Source organism: Vanellus vanellus (assembly GCF_965231255.1).
Source record: "Vanellus vanellus genome assembly, chromosome: 1".
Classification (NCBI taxonomy): Eukaryota; Metazoa; Chordata; class Aves; order Charadriiformes; family Charadriidae; genus Vanellus; species Vanellus vanellus.
In genome coordinates, this window is record NC_138905.1 from 173,577,592 (window position 1) to 173,600,205 (window position 22,614).

At 42.9% G+C, this 22,614-nt stretch overlaps 1 protein-coding gene and 1 long non-coding RNA gene across 3 annotated transcripts in view; both read right to left on the minus strand.

Annotated features, from left to right (window-relative positions):
• The window catches only part of NDFIP2 (Nedd4 family interacting protein 2), a 47,553-nt gene extending 39,044 nt beyond the window's left edge, over window positions 1-8,509 (minus strand). For both annotated transcript variants that reach the window (XM_082479723.1, XM_082479724.1), the window contains exon 1: window positions 8,394-8,509. In XM_082479723.1, coding sequence (XP_082335849.1) covers window positions 8,394-8,429 — 36 coding nt within the window. In that variant the 5' untranslated portion in view covers window positions 8,430-8,509. The remainder of the gene's footprint in view (window positions 1-8,393) is intronic.
• Window positions 3,277-4,788, minus strand: LOC309675650. Its single transcript, XR_014269520.1, has 4 exons — window positions 4,753-4,788; window positions 4,176-4,242; window positions 3,898-3,959; window positions 3,277-3,331 (listed from the first exon to the last, which is right to left on the minus strand). It is a non-coding gene; the product is annotated as an uncharacterized lncRNA (long non-coding RNA).
• Window positions 8,510-22,614: the final 14,105 nt, after the last annotated feature.

Consider the following 22,614-nt stretch of genomic DNA (forward strand, 5'->3'; position numbering starts at 1 on the left):
GGAATATGGAGTACTTAAGCTCCTCAATTTAAGACATCAGTAAATCAAACTATTAGAGAGATAATACAGACAGAAATTTCGACAGCTTAAAAAACCCCCACACATAAACAGCACCAGCTGAACACACTTTTTGGGCACTGCATGCAGAAGAACAGGCTCTACTGAGAAGATTCTCATTTTGATGTCTGGTCTTCTTTCTCTTCCATCCACTATGGGACTAACAGCTTTAACACAGTTTAGTAGCAAAAATAAACACAACTCACACAACAATAATGAACATTAAAAGTTCTTTCTTTAAACAATGCATTTTTATGTCTCAACAGATAGTATAGAGTTTTTTCAACCCTACTGTTAAGAGCTAAAGAGTGTCAACTAAAACATTTTAAAGCAAGCCTACAAAATATGTGGCCCAAAGGACAATTCTCTGGATCTCTCAGTTGTTAGATAGATGATGCATACATCTAGAGGCAGGCACTTTCAGCAGGTCACGTTTTTGTAGTTATAAAGCAGCTAAACAAAAACAACAAAAAAAAACCCAGCAGTCTAGGAAGCTTAGCTCTTTACAGGAGAGTAGAAGATGACCAAACTAATGCCACCTGTAAACCACAGGGACTATTAAAAAAAAAAACAAACAACAACAACCAAACAAACAAACAAAAAAAAAAACACTCAAAAAGAAGTAGGTACATGAAAAAGGAACACAGGCCACATCACTCATCATCAGCTGTGGCCAAGCACTCCAGGGCTTTACCAGCCTGCTCGTTTGTTTGAATTACGCACTCTCATTCTAGAATTTGGAACAGGTTTTCAAGAGTAAACAGCTTGTGTAGGTCTTTTTCCTAGTCATTTATCCCATGCATTTGATGCAGTTCAATTTTGTGACCCCAACTCTGGAGTTTCAATTAAGAGTTTTAATGTACATTCCTTAAAAATACCTTAAGTACCATTTCCCTTAAAATCCAAAATATGACAATTGATTCAAAGTACCATGATCAAAACAGACAATTGGCCTCAGTATCACCCAGGATTCTTATCCCAATTGTTTCACGCTTTACCAAAGGCATCACTCACTCATTCAAAGTTGACAAGTGTTAACTACACTAACCACTACCAAAGCAATACTTAAACATGAGCTTGTGCTACTTAAAAAAAAAAAAAAAAATTAATAATCAAATCAACAACAAAGCCACCCTTACTTTCTGCAATAAGGAGATAACTGATACTGTAGGCACCCTTTTGTCAATAACTTCTCCTCAAGGCTACTTTACATAATATTTTCAGATTAATCAGAGAAAAGCAAAATCACATTCAATAATTGAAGCTACATGTACACCTTTACCAAGGACATGATTCTGACCTCTGCTACAATAATCAGTCAACATTAACAAGATTACTGTCAAAAGGTAAAAAGTTCAAAGCTAAAATGGGCAAACTATGTTTGTGAATATGTTAAGTTACCATACAATAGTTGGAGACCAAAATTTTTCTTCAATTTTTTTCTTTTACGGGAAAGCCACGTTTTACAGGAAGGAAGATGACAAATCTCTGCCAAACACCTTGAACAGTAACTCAAGAAAAACAAAAATGGGATTACAAACAGAAATAAAGTAATATACAGGTTATTGACCAGATTTTGTTGTGTCTACACCACTCAAAGTTTGGAGGCTTGTTTTCTAAATCCTTCTGTCCATTCCAAACTCAGTTGAAGGAGGCACAGCCAGGGATGGGGTTGTGGTGTGACTCAATATCTAATGTTTTGGCTATAGAGTGACTGAGAAGTACATCAGACTGTATCAGTTTTAGGCTAATCTTAGTCTACGATAATGGAAACGATGCTTAAGTGGAATAAACAGTTAAATGTTAAAATGGAAATATATTTTCCACTTTCACTGTAAATCTCAAAGCCATAAAGCATCCGCATCCTGACATGTGCGGTGAGCCCCGGCTGCGCAAGTCTGAAATGACTTCAGCGCAAAACAGAAGAAGTTAGTCATTTCTATTAAAAACACAGCTGGCGAAGGGGGTGCCCGTTTTACTAAAATCAGCTAGCTGTGACAGCACTTGTCCAGGAAGTGGGAGACCTAAGCCTGAGGCAGCTCAAACCCACAGTCTTGGCTGTGCAAGAGCTTCGTTTCAGTAGGAACAGTTGGCAGTGCCTCTCCAACCTAACAAGTTGCCAATTTTTTCATTTCTTTTTTTTTTTTTTTTTTTAAGTCATAATCTCTTAGGATTGCTTTTCTTCTCCAGTTGAAAATGGCTTGCTTAATGTGGGTGTACTCATATACGTCCATTTGTTCATTCCTTTCCAAAGCAGCTGACACACCTGAAGTCTAGAAGGAAGTTTGAGGCTATGAAACTCAACACAACGTTCAAATCTATGACTGTAAACTGAGCACTGATGTCCCACAGAGTCAGGTGGGATTACATTACCGGTTGCCACATCTTCCTTGTTTTGTCAACACTGTCACTGGGAAGAAAGTTTCAAAATAAGCCTAGAGTTAGCCGTTTCTCAACAGTACCTCATTTTCCCCATCTAGAAGACTGCTACTAACATTTTGTATTAAAGTAGCGCTTGGTTTCTGAGATCATTCTGATGTGATTCCTACCACTTTTTTCAGATACGAACAAGCTGAGAAGGTGCTTAGTTTCTCTTTTTTAAAGTAGCGTGAAAAGAACATCTAGCTTGGCCACATCACACCTGACTTCTGCTAACCCTGCTATTTGAAAGCATTTTATTCCTGTTACTGAACTTCTACCTTTTATAATAGGATTAGAAGACTTACTAGATGTGACATGTATGCATGCCACAGCCTGAAGCTGTCCTTTTGCATTATATGACTTACTATCACTGCACAGATCAGTTACAACTTTCTTTTGGCTTTGTGCATCTTTCAAGAACCTAAAAATCCCACAGTTTCACAAGATAGGCTCAGCCACGCCAACAGCTTGCTGCCACCAGAAAGAACAGTCCTGTTCCTACCTCCTCCCCCTGTATTACCCTTGTGCAGACTCAATCAAGACCTTTGTAGAAAATCCCAACTGGAACAACCCAGGTACGTCTTGCTGGCTTTTACTACTCATTTTATTTTGTTCAGTACGGTAAAATTGGTGCCCTATATAACTAAACCAATCTGTGTGCTGGAATGATAAAAACCACCTCATGTCCCTCTGTGCCCACGCCAAAAAGAAAGGAAACTGCCCACACGCCACAGTCTGTGCCCGCATGAAGAACCAGAAAGCTATTGTAACCGCGGTTACCCCTCTTGTACCAGTGAGCCAGCATTTCTTCATGTGAATCAGACGCAGATCTGGGTGTTACACCTCTGGCTCTCTGAAAGAGAGAACCAAAAACCAGCCAGTGATGGCAACACAGCAAGTTAGACCAACCTGCTTTAAATTTACAAAGGGGAATAGACAGAAAGGATTGTACCTGTTTGGTACCTCATCACCTTGACTTAAGCGCACAAAGTGATAGGAAGTTTATTTCCTTGTTCGTATGAAATATGATCATATTAAAAAACTTAACTAAAAAGTGGGGAAAAAAAAAGTAAAATGTATTACTTTTTAAGCATTAACTGCATCACTACCATATCCGCAAACGTACCTCAACATCTATACTCTACCTTCTTCATTTGTGGCAGGATTCTTCAAAAAAATAGGGAAAAGTGTTTATAAAAATGTTAAAGCTGTTCTTACAAGAAAAAATATTTTTCAGTATGACAAACATAGTCCCCTAGATGCAGTATTTTATCTTCCAGTTATGACATGAACACTAGATCTGTGGAAAGCAACAGAATTTCCTTAACATAAGCTAGCTTGAGCTGTTCAGTAACATAAGAGATCTCCAAAGACAATAAATACTATGGAAAAATATGAGAGATAAGCTAGGGGTCTTACATCGAAGGTGTAGAATAAAGAACATTTGGGGTTTTATTTGCCAATCGCTATTAGGCTCAGTCCTGTGAAAAGAAAGGAAGAAGGAAGACATTTTTCTTTGTGCACATTTCCTGTGTAGGTTGACTTTCATGTGTTTGAGATCTACAAAGACAACCTGACTTTGATTAAGGTTTTTAACCAGATAACATTGTGAAAGTAGAGAGTCAACGACAATGAAGTAAAGAAGTACAGAAAATTAAGCCTCATCTGAGATAATCGTAAAACTTCAGAATACGTACCATTATGCAGGCAAATGGATTGGAATAAAGTGTATGCAGTAGCAATTTTCGTCTCTTAACCCAGTTTCTAAAAAGCACACACACATTCATACAAAAGTCACACACCTTTTAAAAATAATCACCATGCTTTTATCCCTGTATAGCACTGTACAATAGCAGGCTGCCTTCTCCATCTCTTGCATCACACATCACTTCCAAACCCCACCAAACCCAGGTGCTTACAGGGGCACAGCAAGTTCGGCGACAGCTAAACTGACATCCATATGGACTGCTGCCTTTGGCTCCATCTGTCTCACTTTGCTGCCTCCCCATTTTACCACTTACCTATCCATCCCTGACCACCCCGTACATCAAAGGTTGATGACTACCTGACCCCAGCTTGATAACCCAAAGCTTTAATCAAGAAAGACTGGGGAGGAGTGATGAGTTGATTGTAATTCTTAAGCAGTTCAGCATGTAAGCCCTGCAGCTTTCAATATGCACATGAAGTCTTCCCGCATGACTCAGTTATCTGGAAAATCACGTTTCGCAGAAAAAAAAAAAGGCAATCCTGAGGTTTTAATGCTTAGTTGCTCACCCAGTTTTACGCACTGCAGAAAACGGCCGCATTTCTTCTGCTTTGTTTCAGTGTAGATTCACAAAGCATCACTCAAATCACTTTTTCTGCAAACAAGCTGGACTAGGAGCAGACATTTCAGACAAGACAGTAATGTACAAATTAAGGTCAGATGACAAAGAGCTAGAAGGTAAAAAATCAGGACAATCATCACTGGAGAGTTTTTATTATAATTTTCCTAAAGTTGATGCCTGAGTCCCCTGACCCAACAATAAGCAGAACAGGGGAAGAAAAGGAAAAAAATGCAACAACAAGGAAATGACACAACTGAACTGACTATACCTGTAATGAATGTAAAATTTAAGACACATTTACCAACAGGACTGCAGCATGCAAGTGACTAAGAAAAAAAAAAAAAGGAAGTAAAGCAATACAACAAAGGTTGGCTAATTTACTCCTGATGTCATATTTCTGCAGGGAAGCATGACAAATTCCTACCCATCAATTAGCTGTCTTTTTGCCCTACGAAGAGAGGACAGAAGAGGAGGGGCAGAAAGCAATACAAACCACACATGCCCGCGGCAGAGAGTTACGTAAAGCTGATGCACCGCCTGCTCTTTGCTCACAACACACTCACTTTGCTGCAATTCCAAGCGCCAGCTTTTTAACAGTTGCCCGGCTTGAACATTTTTAAACTGCTTTTTATTTAAAACACAGACGCATGAGAAAGAAGATTAAGAATGAAGCTTTAGTGCTATTTCTGACAGAGATAAAAAACAAGAGAAGCTGAGGTTTAGCGTTATGACCAGACATTTTCTGTTTCATAAGAAGTCATAAAACTGGCTTGTTGTGCTAAAGCTCAAAACTAAATTGCCTGCCATTCTTAAAGTCTTTTAGTTTAACTTACTTGGAGAAACCACAAATAAAGAGGGGCAGCAGTGAGACAGCCCCTTCAACTTCGCTGAAGTGCCAGTGTCACTGCCAGGAACAGAAATGCAAGTCAATAATCCTTTTGATAATAATGTACGCCTATAATCCTTTCTATTTGGAAAAGAACTTGCCCTGAAGAGAGCAAAACAGAATGGGTACAACTGAAAAAAAAAAAAAGTGTTTGCTATTATTCATGAAAAAAAAAAAAAGACATACAGCGAGCACAGCAGAACTAGTCAGATTTCACAAGCTTAGCACTAGGGAGTGGGACGTTCACAAAACTAATGCGATATTAGTCACAGTAAGTCGTATTTATCTTCTATATTTTGTCCTCAAAAAATAGGACACAACCATAAAATCTGCAATAATCTATTGCTTACTACCTGTCATTACCATTATGTAAGCAAATACATCATAACACTTAAGATTGCATGCTTGAATAATCAGGTGCTAATTAAGTATATCTGCAATTTCTTCCATTCTCTGACCCACCACAGTAAGTAAATAACATTACAAAAATCTCCATGTCTAGCAGTCAGATATAACAGACAGAAGATAAAAGAACACGCTCTTGCCTATGCGACAGTCATCAATAAAGTCATATTTTAAACACATCAGAGATTGAGGACCACTTTCACTGTGACTTACAACAAATTCAATGCAACTTAATTGCGAAGGCTTCAGAGAACACTTCTGTAACAAAATTTGGTGACACAAGCTGACCACAAAGTTTAACATACCAGGGAACTGACTAAGGCCAACTCCAAATAGTAAGATTAGCCCTTTTGGAAGGCTGCACCAAAAAGCGTTTACCCAAAGTTGGGCACCAGCACCACAGCTGGAAGTTCCTAATCAAACGTAACATAAAAATATTACAGAGGCAAATTATTACTTCATTCTAGCTATCTTACCGTGTTTTTTCCTACTCCTTTGAGTAATGGAATTAAAATTTCCCTTATATTTGTCTGAAGTTTAATAGCATATACTTTTAAGGCCTTTTAAAACATACCCACATTACCTCAGGCCTCAGGGAAGCTAGTGTTTGCAGGCTCTTAAGAAAACACTCTGCCAGCATTTTTGTTCTCCGTCATAAAGAAGAAGGAATGACTTTCGGACTTCTGCTGATTCCAAGTTACATAGTGTGGTGCAGGAAAAGAAGTGTGCTGGAAAGCACTGACCCATAAAGCACTTGGCGCCCAACTAGCATCCTAAAGGCATACGTCACTCCTGAGAAGTCGCAGGGTGCCAGCTGTGTTCATCAGCCATATGACAGTCCCAGTATACAATCGTCCAAAAGCATACAGAAATTTCCCACGCTGTAAGACTATCAAAATAAATATTCCAAACCTATTACAAGTGTTTTCCTATGACTTTCTTTTAGATGATAACCTAGGAACAACCTGAATATAAGCACCAGCATTTAGTTCTACATATGCACAGAGGTAAACGTGATTACGTCTGTGGACATTGTTTTCACTACTGAAGCTATAAAACACAAACAGTAAGATAAATAATCCAGGATTTAGCTAGAAGATTGTAGTAGAAGCTTGAAGCACAGGCAGCAGCAAAGATTTCAGACTTCTACAGTATAACCTTACATACATAGCGAAGCCATGAAGTACAAGGAACCGAAGGATAAAACTGAAACTTTTCAGGAGACTGCCTGCACCTAAGTCATTTTTGCAACCAATAATCAGAAAAGCTTATATATTTTGAGTACAATTAAGCTAAGGATCACAGGATTAATAAAACTGACGTTAAACTAATGACCGTGAGAAACGAGCAGTACAGTCAATTCGGGCAGGAGGAAAACCTTTGCAACCTAAATGACTATTTCTGTAGTGAGGTTTAGGAAGGAAAGAACGGAGATTTAAACTGGAGTCGCTGAAGACTGAGCTATAGTAGCAAGTGTGCCTTTGTGTGTGTGTGCGCTTGTACACACACACACACTCCGAGGCTCGATGAAAGTCAGTCTTGTGCGTTTGACAGCCCAGTCCCCTGCACCTAATCTCCAGTAAGCCAGTGTACACGTGTGTGGGAGTACACACACACACACACACACACAGCCTTACAGATGACAACGCGCGTTACACCCCGTCCCCGTGCCAAACTATGACAAATAAGAAGGTTTTAGAGCAGCAACGCCGCTTCGCTCGCAGGCACGCGCTGCCCGGCGGTAACTCACCCTACCCCGCCCCGAACCCCCCCCCCCGCAGCCGGGCGGGCGTGAACCGCTTGCCCTGCGCCGTGGGGCCCCCTCCGCCGAGGCCCGCCGACCCCTCACCGGCGGGGGACGCGCTCGGGAAAACCCGCCGCCCCCCAGACCTGCACCGATCGCCGAGGGGGAGCCGGAGCGAGGGGGAAGGGGGGGGGGGGGGGGGCAGAGGCAGAGGCGGTTTCCCATGCAGGCCGGCAGCGCGGCCCAGGCCGGCCAACCGCCCCTTTCACGGGCCGGCCGCCAGGGCTGCCGGGGGCGGGCAGCTCCCGCCGGGGCCGCGCCGCCCGGGCAAGGCCCGGCTGTCAGAGCCCCGCTGCCGCCGGGGCAGGGGAGGGGAAGGGGCCGCGCTCAGGCCCGTACCGGCGCTGGAAAAACGCCAGGGGGTCCCTGCGAAAACCCGGGGGGGAAGGGCGCCCCGGCCGCTGCCTCCCCCCGCCCCCCCACCTCCCTCCGCCTCCTCGGGTCGGGGCGGGGGAGGGAGGGAGCGGGGCCTCGCCGGCGACGCGGCACTCACCACTCGGTAGCGGCTGGCGGGCTGGTGGTGATCCATCCTGGCCGCCCGCGGACAGGCGCGGCCGACAGCTCCTCCGACCGGCCCCGCGTCCCTCAGCCCTTCCCCCGCCCGCTCCACCGGAGCCGCCGCCGCCGCCCCGGCCCGGCCCCTCCCCTCCCCCGCTGAGGCCGCCCCACCCTCCGCCCACCTCGGGGGCGGAGCCGGGAAAGGCCCCGCCCCCACCCGTTCCGCGCACGCCCCGCCCCCCGCCGGGGGAGGTGCCGGAAGAGCCGCGCCGGGCGCACGGCGGCGGCGGGGCGGGGCGTAGGGGAGTAACCGCATCCTCCCCCCGTGACGCGTCGCCACGCGCCCGCCCTCCCAGCCCAGCAGCACGGAGCCGCGGGGCGGCGGCCATGTTGTGCCCGGCCCGGTGGGTGTGAGGCCTTGCAGGGTGCTGCGGGCAGGTGGGACTGCGCTGCCTTCCTCACCCCCACCCGCCCCGGCGTCCTTCCTCTCCCACTTCTCCCCGTGTTCCTTCGGGCCTGCTAAGCCGCTAGCTTCTCGCCTGTGGGCGTCGCCATCTTGTCTGCCACTGCAGATGGCACTGGGGGTTGCTGCCTCCTGTCAGTCCACTAGGCCGCGGGCTGTTGGAGGCCTTGGCCTTACTTCAGGCCTGCATGTTGTGTGGTGCTGAGCAGCCCCGTGGCCATGCTGGCAGCTGTTCTCGACCTCCTTCAGGTGGTGTGCACGGTGCCTAGCTCATGACCGAGCATTGGCACCTCAGCCCTTTCACCCCTCTCCTCTGACGTGCTATTCTGTGAGGCAGTTATGTCCCAAGTTTATGTCTGGCTTAGGTCCTTATCTCCATGGGGCAAGAAGAAGCAGGATATGGCAGAGAGGGCGCTTTGGACCTGGAGAACAATACTGAGTAGGGATCTATTTAAAGTAATTACGGGTCGTAAGCCTGTTTGCCCTGTGTTCCTTTGAAGGCAAAGCACCATTCTCTGACGAGAAAACTGTGACTTTCTTCTCTCTGCTTCCTAAAGCTGTAAATGTGTATATGTTTATGACCTCCTGGGTAAAAACAGTAAAAAACACCCTCACCTATCGTGGTGTATCAGATGAGGATGACTCATTCTGAGGTTCCCAAACTGTCAAGAGATGTAGCTGTGGTACGAAACAATTTCAAAATAGCTGTAGATGCAGCTCCTAGCTGCAGTGGAGTGTTTGTATATGTACTGGAGTATAACTGATCTGTGAGGTAAATGCTCTCACAAAAGCAGCTTCTTGCTATATCACTAATGGCTTGCACGCAGAACTTTATCCCACAGACCAGGTCATCGCCTTTATCCAGGCTGCTTGTTAGTGTGGGGGCTGACCTGCACAGCGGGGTAAGCGTTTTCATGCAGGCAGTCATTACTGATAAGCTGGGTGAGGACTTGAAGGAGTGGAGTGAAGTTCCAGTATGTGCACGTAGGAGGGCAGAGAAGTGGAGAGCAAGCTCAGGGTTTTGTTTCTAGATGTGGGTGGGAGTGAAGATATACAGGATTATGAGGGAGGAGGAGGTGGAAGCGTGAGGTTTTCTGCGTGTGCCTGGAACCTTGCTTGCAGGCTGTATCTGGCTAATACAGTAGTTACTAAAGCTACCCAAACAAAACAAGCTTGGGAAGTTCAGGCCTACTCTATTGTTTGTTGCATTTGTTATGTTCCTCATACAAGAACTCTGTTGCACATCAAAAGCCCTAGCAGTTAGGAAACAAAGTTGGCAGAGAATATGGATTAGAAATGGATTAATGCTGTTATTTTCCTAACAGGATTTCCTGCTTTTTCCTCGTTACATCTATACATAATGAAAGTTTCTATGTTTAATTATTCTGTCTTAAAAGGAACAGCTATTAGTAAAGGTCATACTGAGTTTAAGAATAGTTTGTACAGAGTACTGTGCTGTGCTTCAGTTACCAAATAGAAGGAAAATCTCTTAATTATATTACCAGATTTCACGGGATATGGAATTTGGACCATTCATGTAATAGGTTTAACTTCTAGTGTCTTCTATATTGTTAGAAACAAGTTTCCCCAAAGTAAACTGTTCCCAAAACGTTGCATGTGACATCTCAGCCCAGGAAGACGTTTCCAGAAAAGTCGTGTACAAATCAGAAATGGAGTGTTGATTTGAAATTTTGAAAATGTCACCTGACCTCCATGGTTTTCTAAGTTGTTGAGGCCCCATCCCTGGAGGTGTTCAAGGCCAGGCTGGACGTGGCCTTGGGCAACCTGGTCTAGTGGAAGGTGTCCCTGCCGATGGCAGGGGACTTGGAACTCAATGATCTTCAAGGTCCTTTCCAACCTAAACCATTCTATGATTCTATGAAGTGGGGTTTTTTTTTGTATCTCAGCTCTGTGGAATACACTGTCCTAGAAACTCCCAATTTGGGTGCTAGTTAATAGCTGCCAAATAGCATTTCAGTCAGTAACTGTTATAATACAATTGAGTAAGCATTTATTAAGATGTAACTTGCAGTTTTGAACTTGTGCCAATCGCTTCTTTTAAGGGGAGAACGGATAGTAGGCAAAAATCAGAATGTCTTTAATAAAGAAATTAGAAAATATTCTATAGAGCTTGGGAAAAGAGTCAGTAGAGGCAGGGATAGGTTCAGTAGAGGTAGAGGGGTGTGTGGGGAGGGAGTTTCATACTTGGGGACAAATTTTGGAAGGGTGATACAACTTGTGAGATATACGGAAACCCAATTTATTTTTCTTCAGGAATATTATCAGTGTTTTTATGGGACTTATCCTCAAAACAGACCATATGACTAACTTAGGTTTTAAATATGTCCATCTTTCAGTTCTTACTCTTTCTGGAACATTGTAACTTTTTTTTTTTAAAAAGCTATGCAACTGGATAGGAGGTTATGTCATTGTACTGGCAGAAGGCGTAAAAGGGAAGGTCATGCATTTCTGCCAGATCTTTGTATTTTCAAAATAGTGTTATCTGTGTATTCTAACTGTCTGGTTTCAGAGGTTTTGACTATGGCATAATATTAATCTATAATGCAAAATAATTGGCAAGCACTAAGGCACCTTTAAGTCACAGAACCACAGAATCACGGAATGGTTGAGGCTGGAAGTGACTTCTTGTCCTGGTTTGAGGTAAAACAGGACTAATTTTGTTCAGTAACTTTGCTTCTTAGCTAGGCCTATGCTGAAATTAACAGCATATTGTGCAATGTTTGCTCTCAGAGCGATAAGACCTATGTTTATAGTTGATGCCAAGGAATAGTATGCGGAGAAGCTCTTGCTTATACTTATTGCTATAACACCCAAGGCCGATCAATTTTGTTATTTGCCCCATTGGAGGGTCAGAAGCGGAAAAGCGCAGTGGGGTCCCACCTGCAGGGAGGAGCGGACAGGACAGGTGACCCAAAACTGATCAACAGGGTATTCCATCCCATCTGCCTCATGCTCAGTATAAAAGCTGAGGGATCAAAGGGTCAGCTCTCTCTCTTTCTTCAATGGCCAACATCCGTGGAGGACTCTGTCTGTTCGTCTGCCTGTGATCCCAAGCCTGAATGCAGATCCAGAATCCAGTTCCCGTCCATCACTGAGTCCAGCCTGGAACTGCCCGAGGGCCATCCAGTGTTGTGATTGTCATCATGGGAGCTTGATACGGTTTTGTATATACGTCATTATTTCCTTTTTATTTTATTATTAATATTTCATTAAAGTAGTTTAGTTCCTTCTAAACTCATAAGTCTCTTTTTCCCCACCTCTGCCTCTCTCTTTGAAGAGGGGTAGAGGGGAGCATCTGTAGGTCCCATCTGGGGTCCCCCACATCCCCAGTAGCTGATTTGGCCTAAACCACAACACTTCTGGAGGTTATCTGGTCCAAGCTCCTGCTCAAGCAGAGCCACATAGAGCTGGTTGCCCAGGACCATGTCCAGATGGCTTTTGAATGTCTCCAAGGATGGAGACTCCCCAGCTTCTCTGGGCAACCTGTGCCAGTGCTCAGTCACCCTCACATTAAAAAAAAAGTGTTTCCTGATGTTCAGAGGGAACCTCCTGTGTTTCTGTGTGTGCCCATTGCCTCTGGTGCTGTCACTGGGCACCACTGGTAACAGCCTGGCTCTGTCCTCTTTGCACCGTGCATTTGGGTGTTTATATACATTGATGAAGTCCCCCTCTGAGCCTTCTTTGCTCCAAGCTGAACAGTTCCAGGTCTCGGAGACTTTCCTTACAAGGGAGATGCTCCTGTCCCTTCATCGTCTTAGTGGCCCTTTGTTGGACTCTCTCCAATGTGTCCATGTTTCTCTTGTACTCCCTTGTACAAAATATATGTATAAAAATATATATGTGAGAAATGTGTATTTCAGAACTGTTAGGACTTTATTATTTGATAAACAAATCATGTTGACTAAAACACTTTAATACTAGTTTTAAGATTTACTTTTTCAATTTGACCTTCTTAAACCTTAAGGGCCTACCATGACAGTAATAGTTAACGCTGTTTTCTGGATCCTACGGTAAATTGTTTATTGTAAAACTGTATTTAAGGAAACCTAAATAGTGTTCTAAATAGCATGTAAACAAAATAGTGTCAAAGTGACATTTAAAAGAAAGTATTGTTTCAGATTTGTTCTAGGAAAGAAGAAACATGATTGGTGTTAGTCAGCAAGTTTACAACAGTTTAAACTTTGCTCCACCATGAAAACGAGCCAAGAAAAGAATCTTCTTGGTAGTAATAAGTGTTGCAAGCTCAGTTCTGCAAAAAGTTGTCTTGAAGGATGTGATCTGAATTCAGACAAGTCTGAACATAATTGCACAAGGGCAAGCAGTACAAGACCGTTAGCAATTTTAAACTTGTTTTTCATTTGTCATTCAGTTAATGGGCAGCATATAAGGAAGTGCTATATTTAACTTCAAGCTTCTTCACCTGTATAAGCCTATTCAAATTTTTAAGTTTTTTTACGGAACTTACACAGTAGGTAGATTTCAGATCTAGGTTAATTTTGTCTTAATAAACATACATAAAACTAATATTGCATATTTATATCATTCTACAATTTCATATTATTTTAAGTAAATATTATGCTTGCTGTCCTATTTTCCTTGCTGTACCGTGTAAAGAATTCAGAATAAAAGCTGTACATTTGTATCCAAAAACTGAATAAAAAGCAAAATTTCAGTTTTTGTAGCTTCATTTTGTGTCTTGAGCATTGTTTTTCAAAACCCTAATACAGATAATGTCAGCGGGAAATAAACAGTAAATCTAATTAAATTAATGCACCTAATGTACACATGGACCGACCTGAAACCAGGCTGTGAATTCACTGATTGTATTTGTTTTCCTCGCTGTTTTCAGACTCTGTTTATAAACTATTTAGTTTTACTTCCAAGTTTTTGGTTATGCAAACTGCACAAATTTTCTGATCTCTGTATGGGTTTAGATAGCTGTTTTAAGCAGGAATTTGGCTTAAAGAAACCGTTGGGACTGAATTTCTTAGAAAGAAACAGCAAGAGGTTGGCTTGGTTTTCTTCATCTTCTCTGTTTTTAGGCAACACAGGCAATGCCAGAGCCATCATTAACAGGAACAGTAGGCTACTTTTAAGGTTTTGCAGCTGAATAGAGATTTTCAATTACGTTATCGTCATCTTTGTTCAGTGTGTATATACACGTGTATAGTCTTGTGAATCTGGTCCTTGGGTATGTCCAAATACCATGCGGCTATGTCTGAACCAGCTTTAAATGTCATTACTGCAGTACAGAGCTGAGGGTGGGAAACATCTCAAATATTTGCCTTGTTCTAGGATGGATTTTGCAGTCTGCACCAATCTCTGTGCTGCCACAGCGCTTTCCTGTTAGTCACAGAGACGCTTTTACGCTAGTTCAGGTATATTCTGACAAGCTCGTCATAGCTGTGCATGGATGTACTTTGTCTAAATTGGTAGCGTGATCAGATCCCTACGTCTCTGTTGTCTGCTGTTCAACTTACACTAATTACCTTTGCTGGCCACAAGCACGGCTAAAGCAGGAGACCACAGAAGCGAAGGAACATCACCTGCCAAACAGACATAGCTACGCTTCAGACAAATGCAGGGAGCCAGTGCTCACATTAGCAGCAGTACAGCTGCTTCAGTGTAGCTCGGTGTTTTTGCAGAATAAAAGAGCGTAACGAGTTGCCACTGGGAGGTGATTGCTCAGCCAGTTTTGTGGAGTAAGCCATGAATCCAGAGGAAATGGTACAGAGTCCATCAATAAAGGCTGAGGCAGCATGTGCTGTCCTGGGAGAGGGGATTCTTCTGAAAATGTTGTATTTCCACTTAATGTGATGCAAGCTGGATGTTGCTATGACGAACGATTGTGAAGGCTGACAGTGTTTCACGCAGGTAACAGAGGAGGGTCTGATGTGAGTAAGAAGGATTTGCTAAGTGCCGTCTCTTGGGAGGAATGTGTACTTTGAGAGAAGTCAATACAAAGCAGAAGAATCACAGGAGTAAGCACATGTGTGCCAGTTTGAAATTGTTCTCTTTAAAACTGGTTTATCTCTTTAAAATCTATGAGTTTATAACTACTTTTTGGAAAATGCCTTGTAATAAAATATACTGATTTAATTATTTGTATGTAACAAACACCAGTAGTGAACACTACCTAAAAAAACCAAACGAACAAACAAAACCCCAAACATCTGGATTAATTAAAATGTTTAAAAATGTATACAGTATAGTTTTTCAGTGTTTTTTCAGATACAGATCTGATGTTAAAAACTTTGTTTTGACAGTACCCAGCATATGCTGTTATGCAAATAAACAGTGTTTAAAAAGAGAATCCCCATATGGCTTTGAAGTTTCCATTTAACAAACGGGGTTGGATGGAATGTGCAGAAGTCAGGCAGTCGATAAAACTGATGACAGTAAAGTAGAAAAACAGAATAGAGAATGTAAACATACGCTGAATGAAGGAATGTGGGAAATATGTGAGAAAATATCTCCAGTTAGAAAACAAAGGACAAAAAAATATACACCCCAAACCCTTGAGATCTGTTGGGAAAAATGGAGGGAACGGTAGAAAATACCAATGGCAGTATGCTTTGTGCGTTGAAAGTACAGATGGGTACTGCAAGAAGTAATCCATTGCCGTTATGAAGTCGTATTCGGACAAAACATTTCCACTCTGATCTTGGCAATGCTTGTCTTTTTTGTATTTCAGTAAGGTATGATTAAGTAGAAAACAGTTTGAGCTTGTATTCCTTAGGAAAAAGATTATTCAAACTTTTGTTCAACCATTAAACTGAAAGCTACTTTGTTTTTAAATTGGTTGTACGCAAAAAGATCTAAACAATTAAGGTCTGGATGTTATCTGAAAATCATTTTCAACTAGAAGAGGAAAGGCCAAGTAATAGATACACAAGTAACTCCATGGTCTTATAGTGCCAGTATCGCTTTAAAATATGAACTGCAATGCACGGTCTCTGTCCTACAGGAGCAGAAGGAAGCTGAGTATATATTCTCGGTAAATTACTGCTAGGTCAGTAAGTCTAATGTGTTGGCATTTCTCCTAACACTTATAGCACAATATAAAAATCTATTTGAAAAAGCCATAAAGTGAAAATGATTTTTTCAGTATCAAGATGCTGCCGATCATTCAAATTAGATGCCCTGTGACACGCTGTCCTGCACAGTACCGATAATGGTTTTGTTCTAAATAACTTTCAGTCTGTTCATCATTGTGTATGTTTCCCATATATACAGCTCAAATTATGCCCAAATTGATTTTTGTCTATATAAAATAAAGCTCTGCAGAAATTAGAAACCTCTTGGATGAGGAACCAGCCTTTTATTCTGTGTTCACAATACAACTGCATTAAAAACCACACAGTGCTGCGCTGTTACAGTGGCTCCTTCTAATGCTGGCTTAGTCTCCTTTGAACGTAAATCACAATATAAACGAAAAATTGAGTATTACCATGCCATTAACCACCATACCATCAACCAAACCTCACCAGCTGCAACGCTAACTCAGCCCTAAATTCTAAGGCCCCGTGCCTGGAGATTCCTGTTGAGTAAGCGTTCTGTATCTCGCAAAGCCCTTCAAACGACTTTTAGAGGATTTCTGACATGCGTAGTTTTTACCTATTCGCCAGACGCAGGTGCTTCATGGGCAGTTAAAACTGCCTGAATGTGACTGCTTACCTCAACAGGTAACTTGTTAAACATGGAGAAGAATGTTCTTTTCCACTGGACTGGCACAATAACAGTCAAACAACCTGTGTCCCACTGTCAGAACGCACTGTACTATTTCAGCTAAACGGAGGCAGTTGCCCAAATTTTATCCAGACACACCTCGGGAACTAGTAATAGGCAAACACATAGTCACAACTGGAATTAAAGTTGTTCAAGTCTTTTCCATACGCTTGTTTTCAAAAGCGTGTCGCTTTCTGGAAAAAAAATGCTGAGTTCGCTGAGTCTGAGTGGAAATGTCCGGCAACATCTGAGCTGATCTAAGGCTGCAGTAGCAGAAAGTAAAAGTGAATTTTGATAAATAATCTTCAGTGACGATCTCCACTGAAGCTAGCTTTTGTTCCACTGTGCGCTGTGTGTACATAGCTTCAGGCACGATACTTCAGCATCTGTATCAGTTTTGAGGCAAAAAAAGACACTGCTATGCTTGAGTATCTTAAATGCTGCTGGGAATTTACAGAAGTGCTCTAAATTCGGCAGCTGAGTAAGGGTTTGATCCTGCACGTGGTTCTGTGAGTTCAGCAAAACGAAAGGAGGAACACTTAGCTTGAAATACTTGTCAGCTGTGTTGCCCAGATTGATTCCACTACAGAGCAGTTAGCTCACCTAAATTTAGATGTTTCTGTTACAGATGTCTGCATAAGGTCTAGATATCTGGATATTCTTTATAGTGAGTGGAGAAAAAGAGGCATTTTCATCATGCGGTTCATCTCATTCTGAGATAAATGTCTCTGGTCCTGTCACTGGGCACCATTGAAAAACATCTGGTGGCCTTTTCGATCCCATCCCCACACATGGATGGGATCCCACCCCCCCCATGCTGAACAATCCCAGCTCTCTCAGCCTGGAGAAGCCATCAAGGAAAGGTGCTTTCCTGGACCTGATACTTAAAAACAAGGAAGAACTGGTCAGGAATATGGAAGTTGGAGGCAGCCTTGGTTGCAGTGACTGTTTGACCACTGGAGTTACAGGATCCAGGAAGACCCAGGAGGAGGATCCCAAGAAGAGGAAACAGGGCAAAAAGCAGGACCACGACCCTACATTTCAACCTCTTCAGAGATCTGCTTGGAAGAATCCCGTGGTTTAAGACCCTGGAAAGAAGAGGGGTCCAGGAGAGCTAGTTGATACTCAAAGTTCACATCCTTCAAGCTAAAGCAAGGTCTATCCCAAGAAGTAGGAGATCAAACAAAGGCAGCAGGAGGCCTGCATGGATGAGCAAGGAGCTCCTAAATTAATTCAGACATGAAAAGGATGTGCACAAGATGGGGAGCAGGGGCAGGTGACCCATGGGGTGTGCAGAGTGTATCTCTGATAAAAGTATGTTTTTCAGAAAACCAGCAGAAAGTACTTCATCTCAGTGTTATAGCTCATTCTTTTTGTGGGATATCTCAGTTGATTAGCCCTTTGTGGCTGGAAAGTTGAGGAAAAGGCCACTTAAGGGCTAATTTTGCTCATCACAGAATAAGGCGGAGAAAACGAAAGAGGGAAAAGATATGCAAGAAGTTAATTGTAGGCATAGGAGATTAGTCTCCTGTACTCCTGGAACTGTGTTCACATTCCAGCCATGTTCTTCTTGAGGTGGAAACCTTGTGGGCATCAACCACCATGCTGGTTCTGCAATGTGGCCATAACAGAAAAAAAAAAACAGGTGCCCATATCAGAAAGGTGCTCCCTCTACTTTGCTCTCGTGAGACCCCACCTGGAGTACTGTGTCCAGCTTTGGAGTCCTCAGCACGAGAAGGAGATGGACTTGTTAGAGTGAATCCAGAGGAGGGCCACAAAGATGATCAGAGGGATGGAGCACCTCTCCTATGAGGATAGGCTGGGAGAGTTGGGGTTGTTCAGCCTGGAGAAGAGAAGGCCCTGGGGAGACCTTATAGCGATCTTCCAGTATCTGAAGGGGCCCTACAAGAAAGCTGGAGAAGGACTTTTTGCAAGGGCATGTAGTGATAGGATGAGGGCTAATGGCTTCAAACTGGAAGAGGGGAGATTTAGAAGATTTAGGAATAAACTTTTCACTCTGAGGGTGGTGAGGCACTGGAACAGGTTGCCCAGAGAGGTTGTGGATGCCCCATCCCTAGAGGTGTCCAAGGCCAGGCTGGACGGGGCTCTGAGCAACCTGATCTAGTGTGAGGTGTCCCTGCCCATGGCAGGGGGGTTGGAACTAGATGATCTTTAAGGTCCTTTCCAACCTAAACCATTCTATGATTCTGTGATTCTATGACAGGAGAATGAGTGACTGAGGATCAGGACCACAGCATGCTCCAGCCATAAGTCTGTAACTTAATAAGTACATTGAGAAAGAATTAAGTGAACTTATTTCCTTGTCATTTGGAATACTTTGCAGTGAAAGCTTCCAGAAGTGCCACCACGTGTGCTGACAATACCACTATTAAGCTGTTTGCACCGACAAACACAATAATAAGCAAGATGGTGGGAATTGAAAATGGGAGCCTCTGTAAAATCTGCAGGCAATGGTAAGTCTCAGAAAGAAGAGAAGGCACCAGACAGGAGGAGAAACAGGTGAAAAATGATTTGCAAGAACCCTTGGGAAATTTAGAAATTAACAGATGTGAGAAACCATATTGCCTAAGATGCTGGCTGATACTTTGAGAGAGTTTGACTGGAACCAATAGTCCTTTGATCCCTATACTTACAGATCTAAGATTGCTTTCCTAGATCCTGTTTCCACTGACTGTATCCCAACTCCATTTGAAGGACAGACTCAGGCCTGCAGCATACCAAATTTCATTGCCTTTGATATATACCATACCAAGTTTCAACAGAAATGAAGCCCAGAACTGCCAACTGAACGGGACCCAGAGTGTTTTCCAGATATTTTTTTTTTTTCTGATATTTACAACTGGAGATGCAGATCTGGGTCTCGTGCGAGAAATCCCAGCAAAAGTGAATCTACATGTAGCACGTATAGTGACAAGTCAGCAAGTACTACAGGAGTGTGACTGCAACTCAGGTGTCAGCAAGCAACACGGAATATTGCTTAACTCAGCACACAAATGTCCACTTGGAAGGACATGCGGGTCTCGGCTGTTGCTACTCTAAGGCAATGTTACGGTTTGAGAAACCCTCAACCATTTATTGTCATTTAGACAATTATTCTGTCACCCCCTCCCCACCCGGGAAGGGGAATCAGGAAAAAACAAGGAAACTGGGGGGTTGAAATATGAACAGATTTAATAGAATAAGACTAGATAATTAACATTAATAACACTAAAGAACCAATATAGATCCTGATACCAATATAAAATATACAAGGATTATACTCAGCCAATTCTGTCCGTAGGAAGCTGTGCACTCCAGCAGTGGACAGCAAATGTGGGACACTGCCAGCGCTACGGCTTCAGGAGGAAGGGAAGGCCTCAGCAGTCCGGCACCAGGGCAAAGAAGTTCTCTGAATTGCAGCCATTAAAGGAGAGAGAGCACTTCTCAGCAAACTTTCTAATTTATATTGAACGTGACATTCGTGGTATGAAATAATCCTGTTGGCCAGCTTGGGTTAAGTGCCCGGGTCTCACTCCTCCTCATCCCTGCACCTGGCGAGCTCGAAAAACACTGAGACCTTGAAACCCACATACCATAGCTGGCTATAAAGTAAATATTTTCACAAGTTCAGACACTAGAGTCTTCTATAAGTGCAGTTTTCCCAGGCATTAGAATAAAAATTAGCCCTGTGTCACTCAAACCAGGACAGGCAAATGTCCCATTCATGAAGGAACCGTGGTATTTGTTGGGCTCATTCGGACAACATCAGAGTTATGGGTGATAGAAAAGGTGGTTCCAAATGTGTTAATGTATCAGTTGTTCTGACGTATGAGCTCTCCCAGAGGTAAAGCATGTGTAGATAAGACCATGGTATTTGCATTTCAAAACAGTTTTGCCAAGCATGTCCTTTTCAGGATGTCTTTTAGAAACATTCTTTGATCTTGGCACTATCAGAAACAGGTAAAGAAAATGTTAATAATTCACTCTCCTTGAAGATCAAGGAATGCATTGCCAGGATTCAGAACACATTCAGGACACTATAGGTGGGACTGGGCTCTTCAAGTGGTGGCAGCTTTACAGGGTGAGCTGAATAGCTCTCCAGACTCTTCAGCCTTACAGCCCAGTGTCTATGGGGCTGCCATTATGAGTAGCAGCCATTGAGCTCTGTGCAAAGCTGACAACACAGACCTTAGGACAGGTCAGGGTTCACCTGGACTTGTCTTGACCTGCCTGGGGCTTGGGTTTAGTGTTTTGAGCTGTAACAGCAGTTGTCTGATAACCAGGTGGCTCTTACCTGATGTGTTTCAGCCTTTACTTAGCTTTGAACAACTGAATGGTGTAAGGCTTAGTGTAATATACATTTTTATAAGTAGTAGATAGAACATGTAGTTTTTCTTTCTATGGTGACTTATCTATGACGCTAGACTGAAAATGCAGTGTAGAGAAGTACAGGCATAGGATGGTAACCAAAGCCTTGAAAGTGCAGACGCAGGGTGATAACAGAGGGCCCTGGGTCATAAACAGTTCAGCAGTGGTCTGTCAAAGGAATGCAACCTTGAGAGCCGGGTAAAACAGTCTAGGAGGCACAAAAAGAGTACAGAAAACACATCTGATATATGTAAAGCATACCATACGTAGTAGATTTGGATATAGTACGGAATTGTGAACCAATGAATAAGGAGGAAGCGGACTGTGTTAGCAAGTACATAATAATGACACTAAGCAGACCCAAGAATAAGGAATAAGAAAGCATCAATGCCAACATCATATTTCCAGAAAAGAGGAGGAAGAACCCCCCGACATCATACCTCTTCCATGGATGACTCGCCATGGCACCCTTCTCCCAAGACAAAAGCCATCTATCTTAGGACATGATCTCTGTGCCACCAGAATGACAGTGAAAGAGTGAGCGTAATACTAGAGAAAGGGACAATTATGGTAAAGTTTGGGTATTCCCATTTTCACTGTATCATTATTGGGACGAGCCATAATGTTTGGATAATTTGAACTTTAATTGTTAGTATCGTTGTATCCAGACTAATAATTCTTTGATTAGACTGTCAAGGCTTTAATTAGACTAGCAGTAAATTCCCAACTCTGCATAAAACATGTGTGACCCACATCAACTGCACAAGTTGTAGCGCACCACATTTTCACGGGCAACCTAAGCTGTAATTTAAATGTAGTGAATTAGTAACAAGTTTGTAGAGAATGTGGGCAACTTAGACTCAGAAAATTTAGGGCAACAACCGACTTATTTCCACTGACTGTAATGGGCATCTAGCTCATCTAGCTGTACCCTGTGTGCCTTCAAAAAGCTACAGAATGTGTGTTTCGACGTTCTCATTGCATAATTGAAAAGATCCCAGATGAGCGCGAGGATTTGCTTTGCTGCTACCAAGGGATTAGTGATGGATGGATGGATGGATGGATGGATGGATGGATGGATGGATGGATGGATGGATGCTAAACAGGAAGAACAGAGTCACAGAATCACATAGGTTGGGAGGGAGATGCAGAGGTCGGCTAGTCCAACTCTGTGCTCAGAGCAGGCCCAGTTAGATCAGGTTACTCAGGCCTCACCTAGTCAAATTTTGGATGTCTCCAAGAATGGAGAATCTGTTTCAACTGGAGTCCACATTTACTCCATCCTCTCTATTGGCTGTGAGAAGGGCTTCTCAGCTAACTTTAGACAAGGCTTAATGAAGCATTGGGGAAATCAATGTATAATCACTCTAGCACTGTCGAATGTGTCACGTGTTGTTGATCGGTGTCAGAGAGAGGACGCTGGTCTAAATGTTTGTGGGGGTTTTGCCTGACTCAGTATAGCTATACTGCTTTTGTACAACCTCAGTTTTCTTCCTCCTTCAGCAGTTTTTGAAGACACAGTCATAACTCTGAGCAAGCACTCAGAGGCAGGAAAGCTCCCCCCATGTAAACTCCTCATGTATTTTTTAGAAAAAGAAGCCAATGGACACAAAAAATTTGGAATCCTACCAAGGCA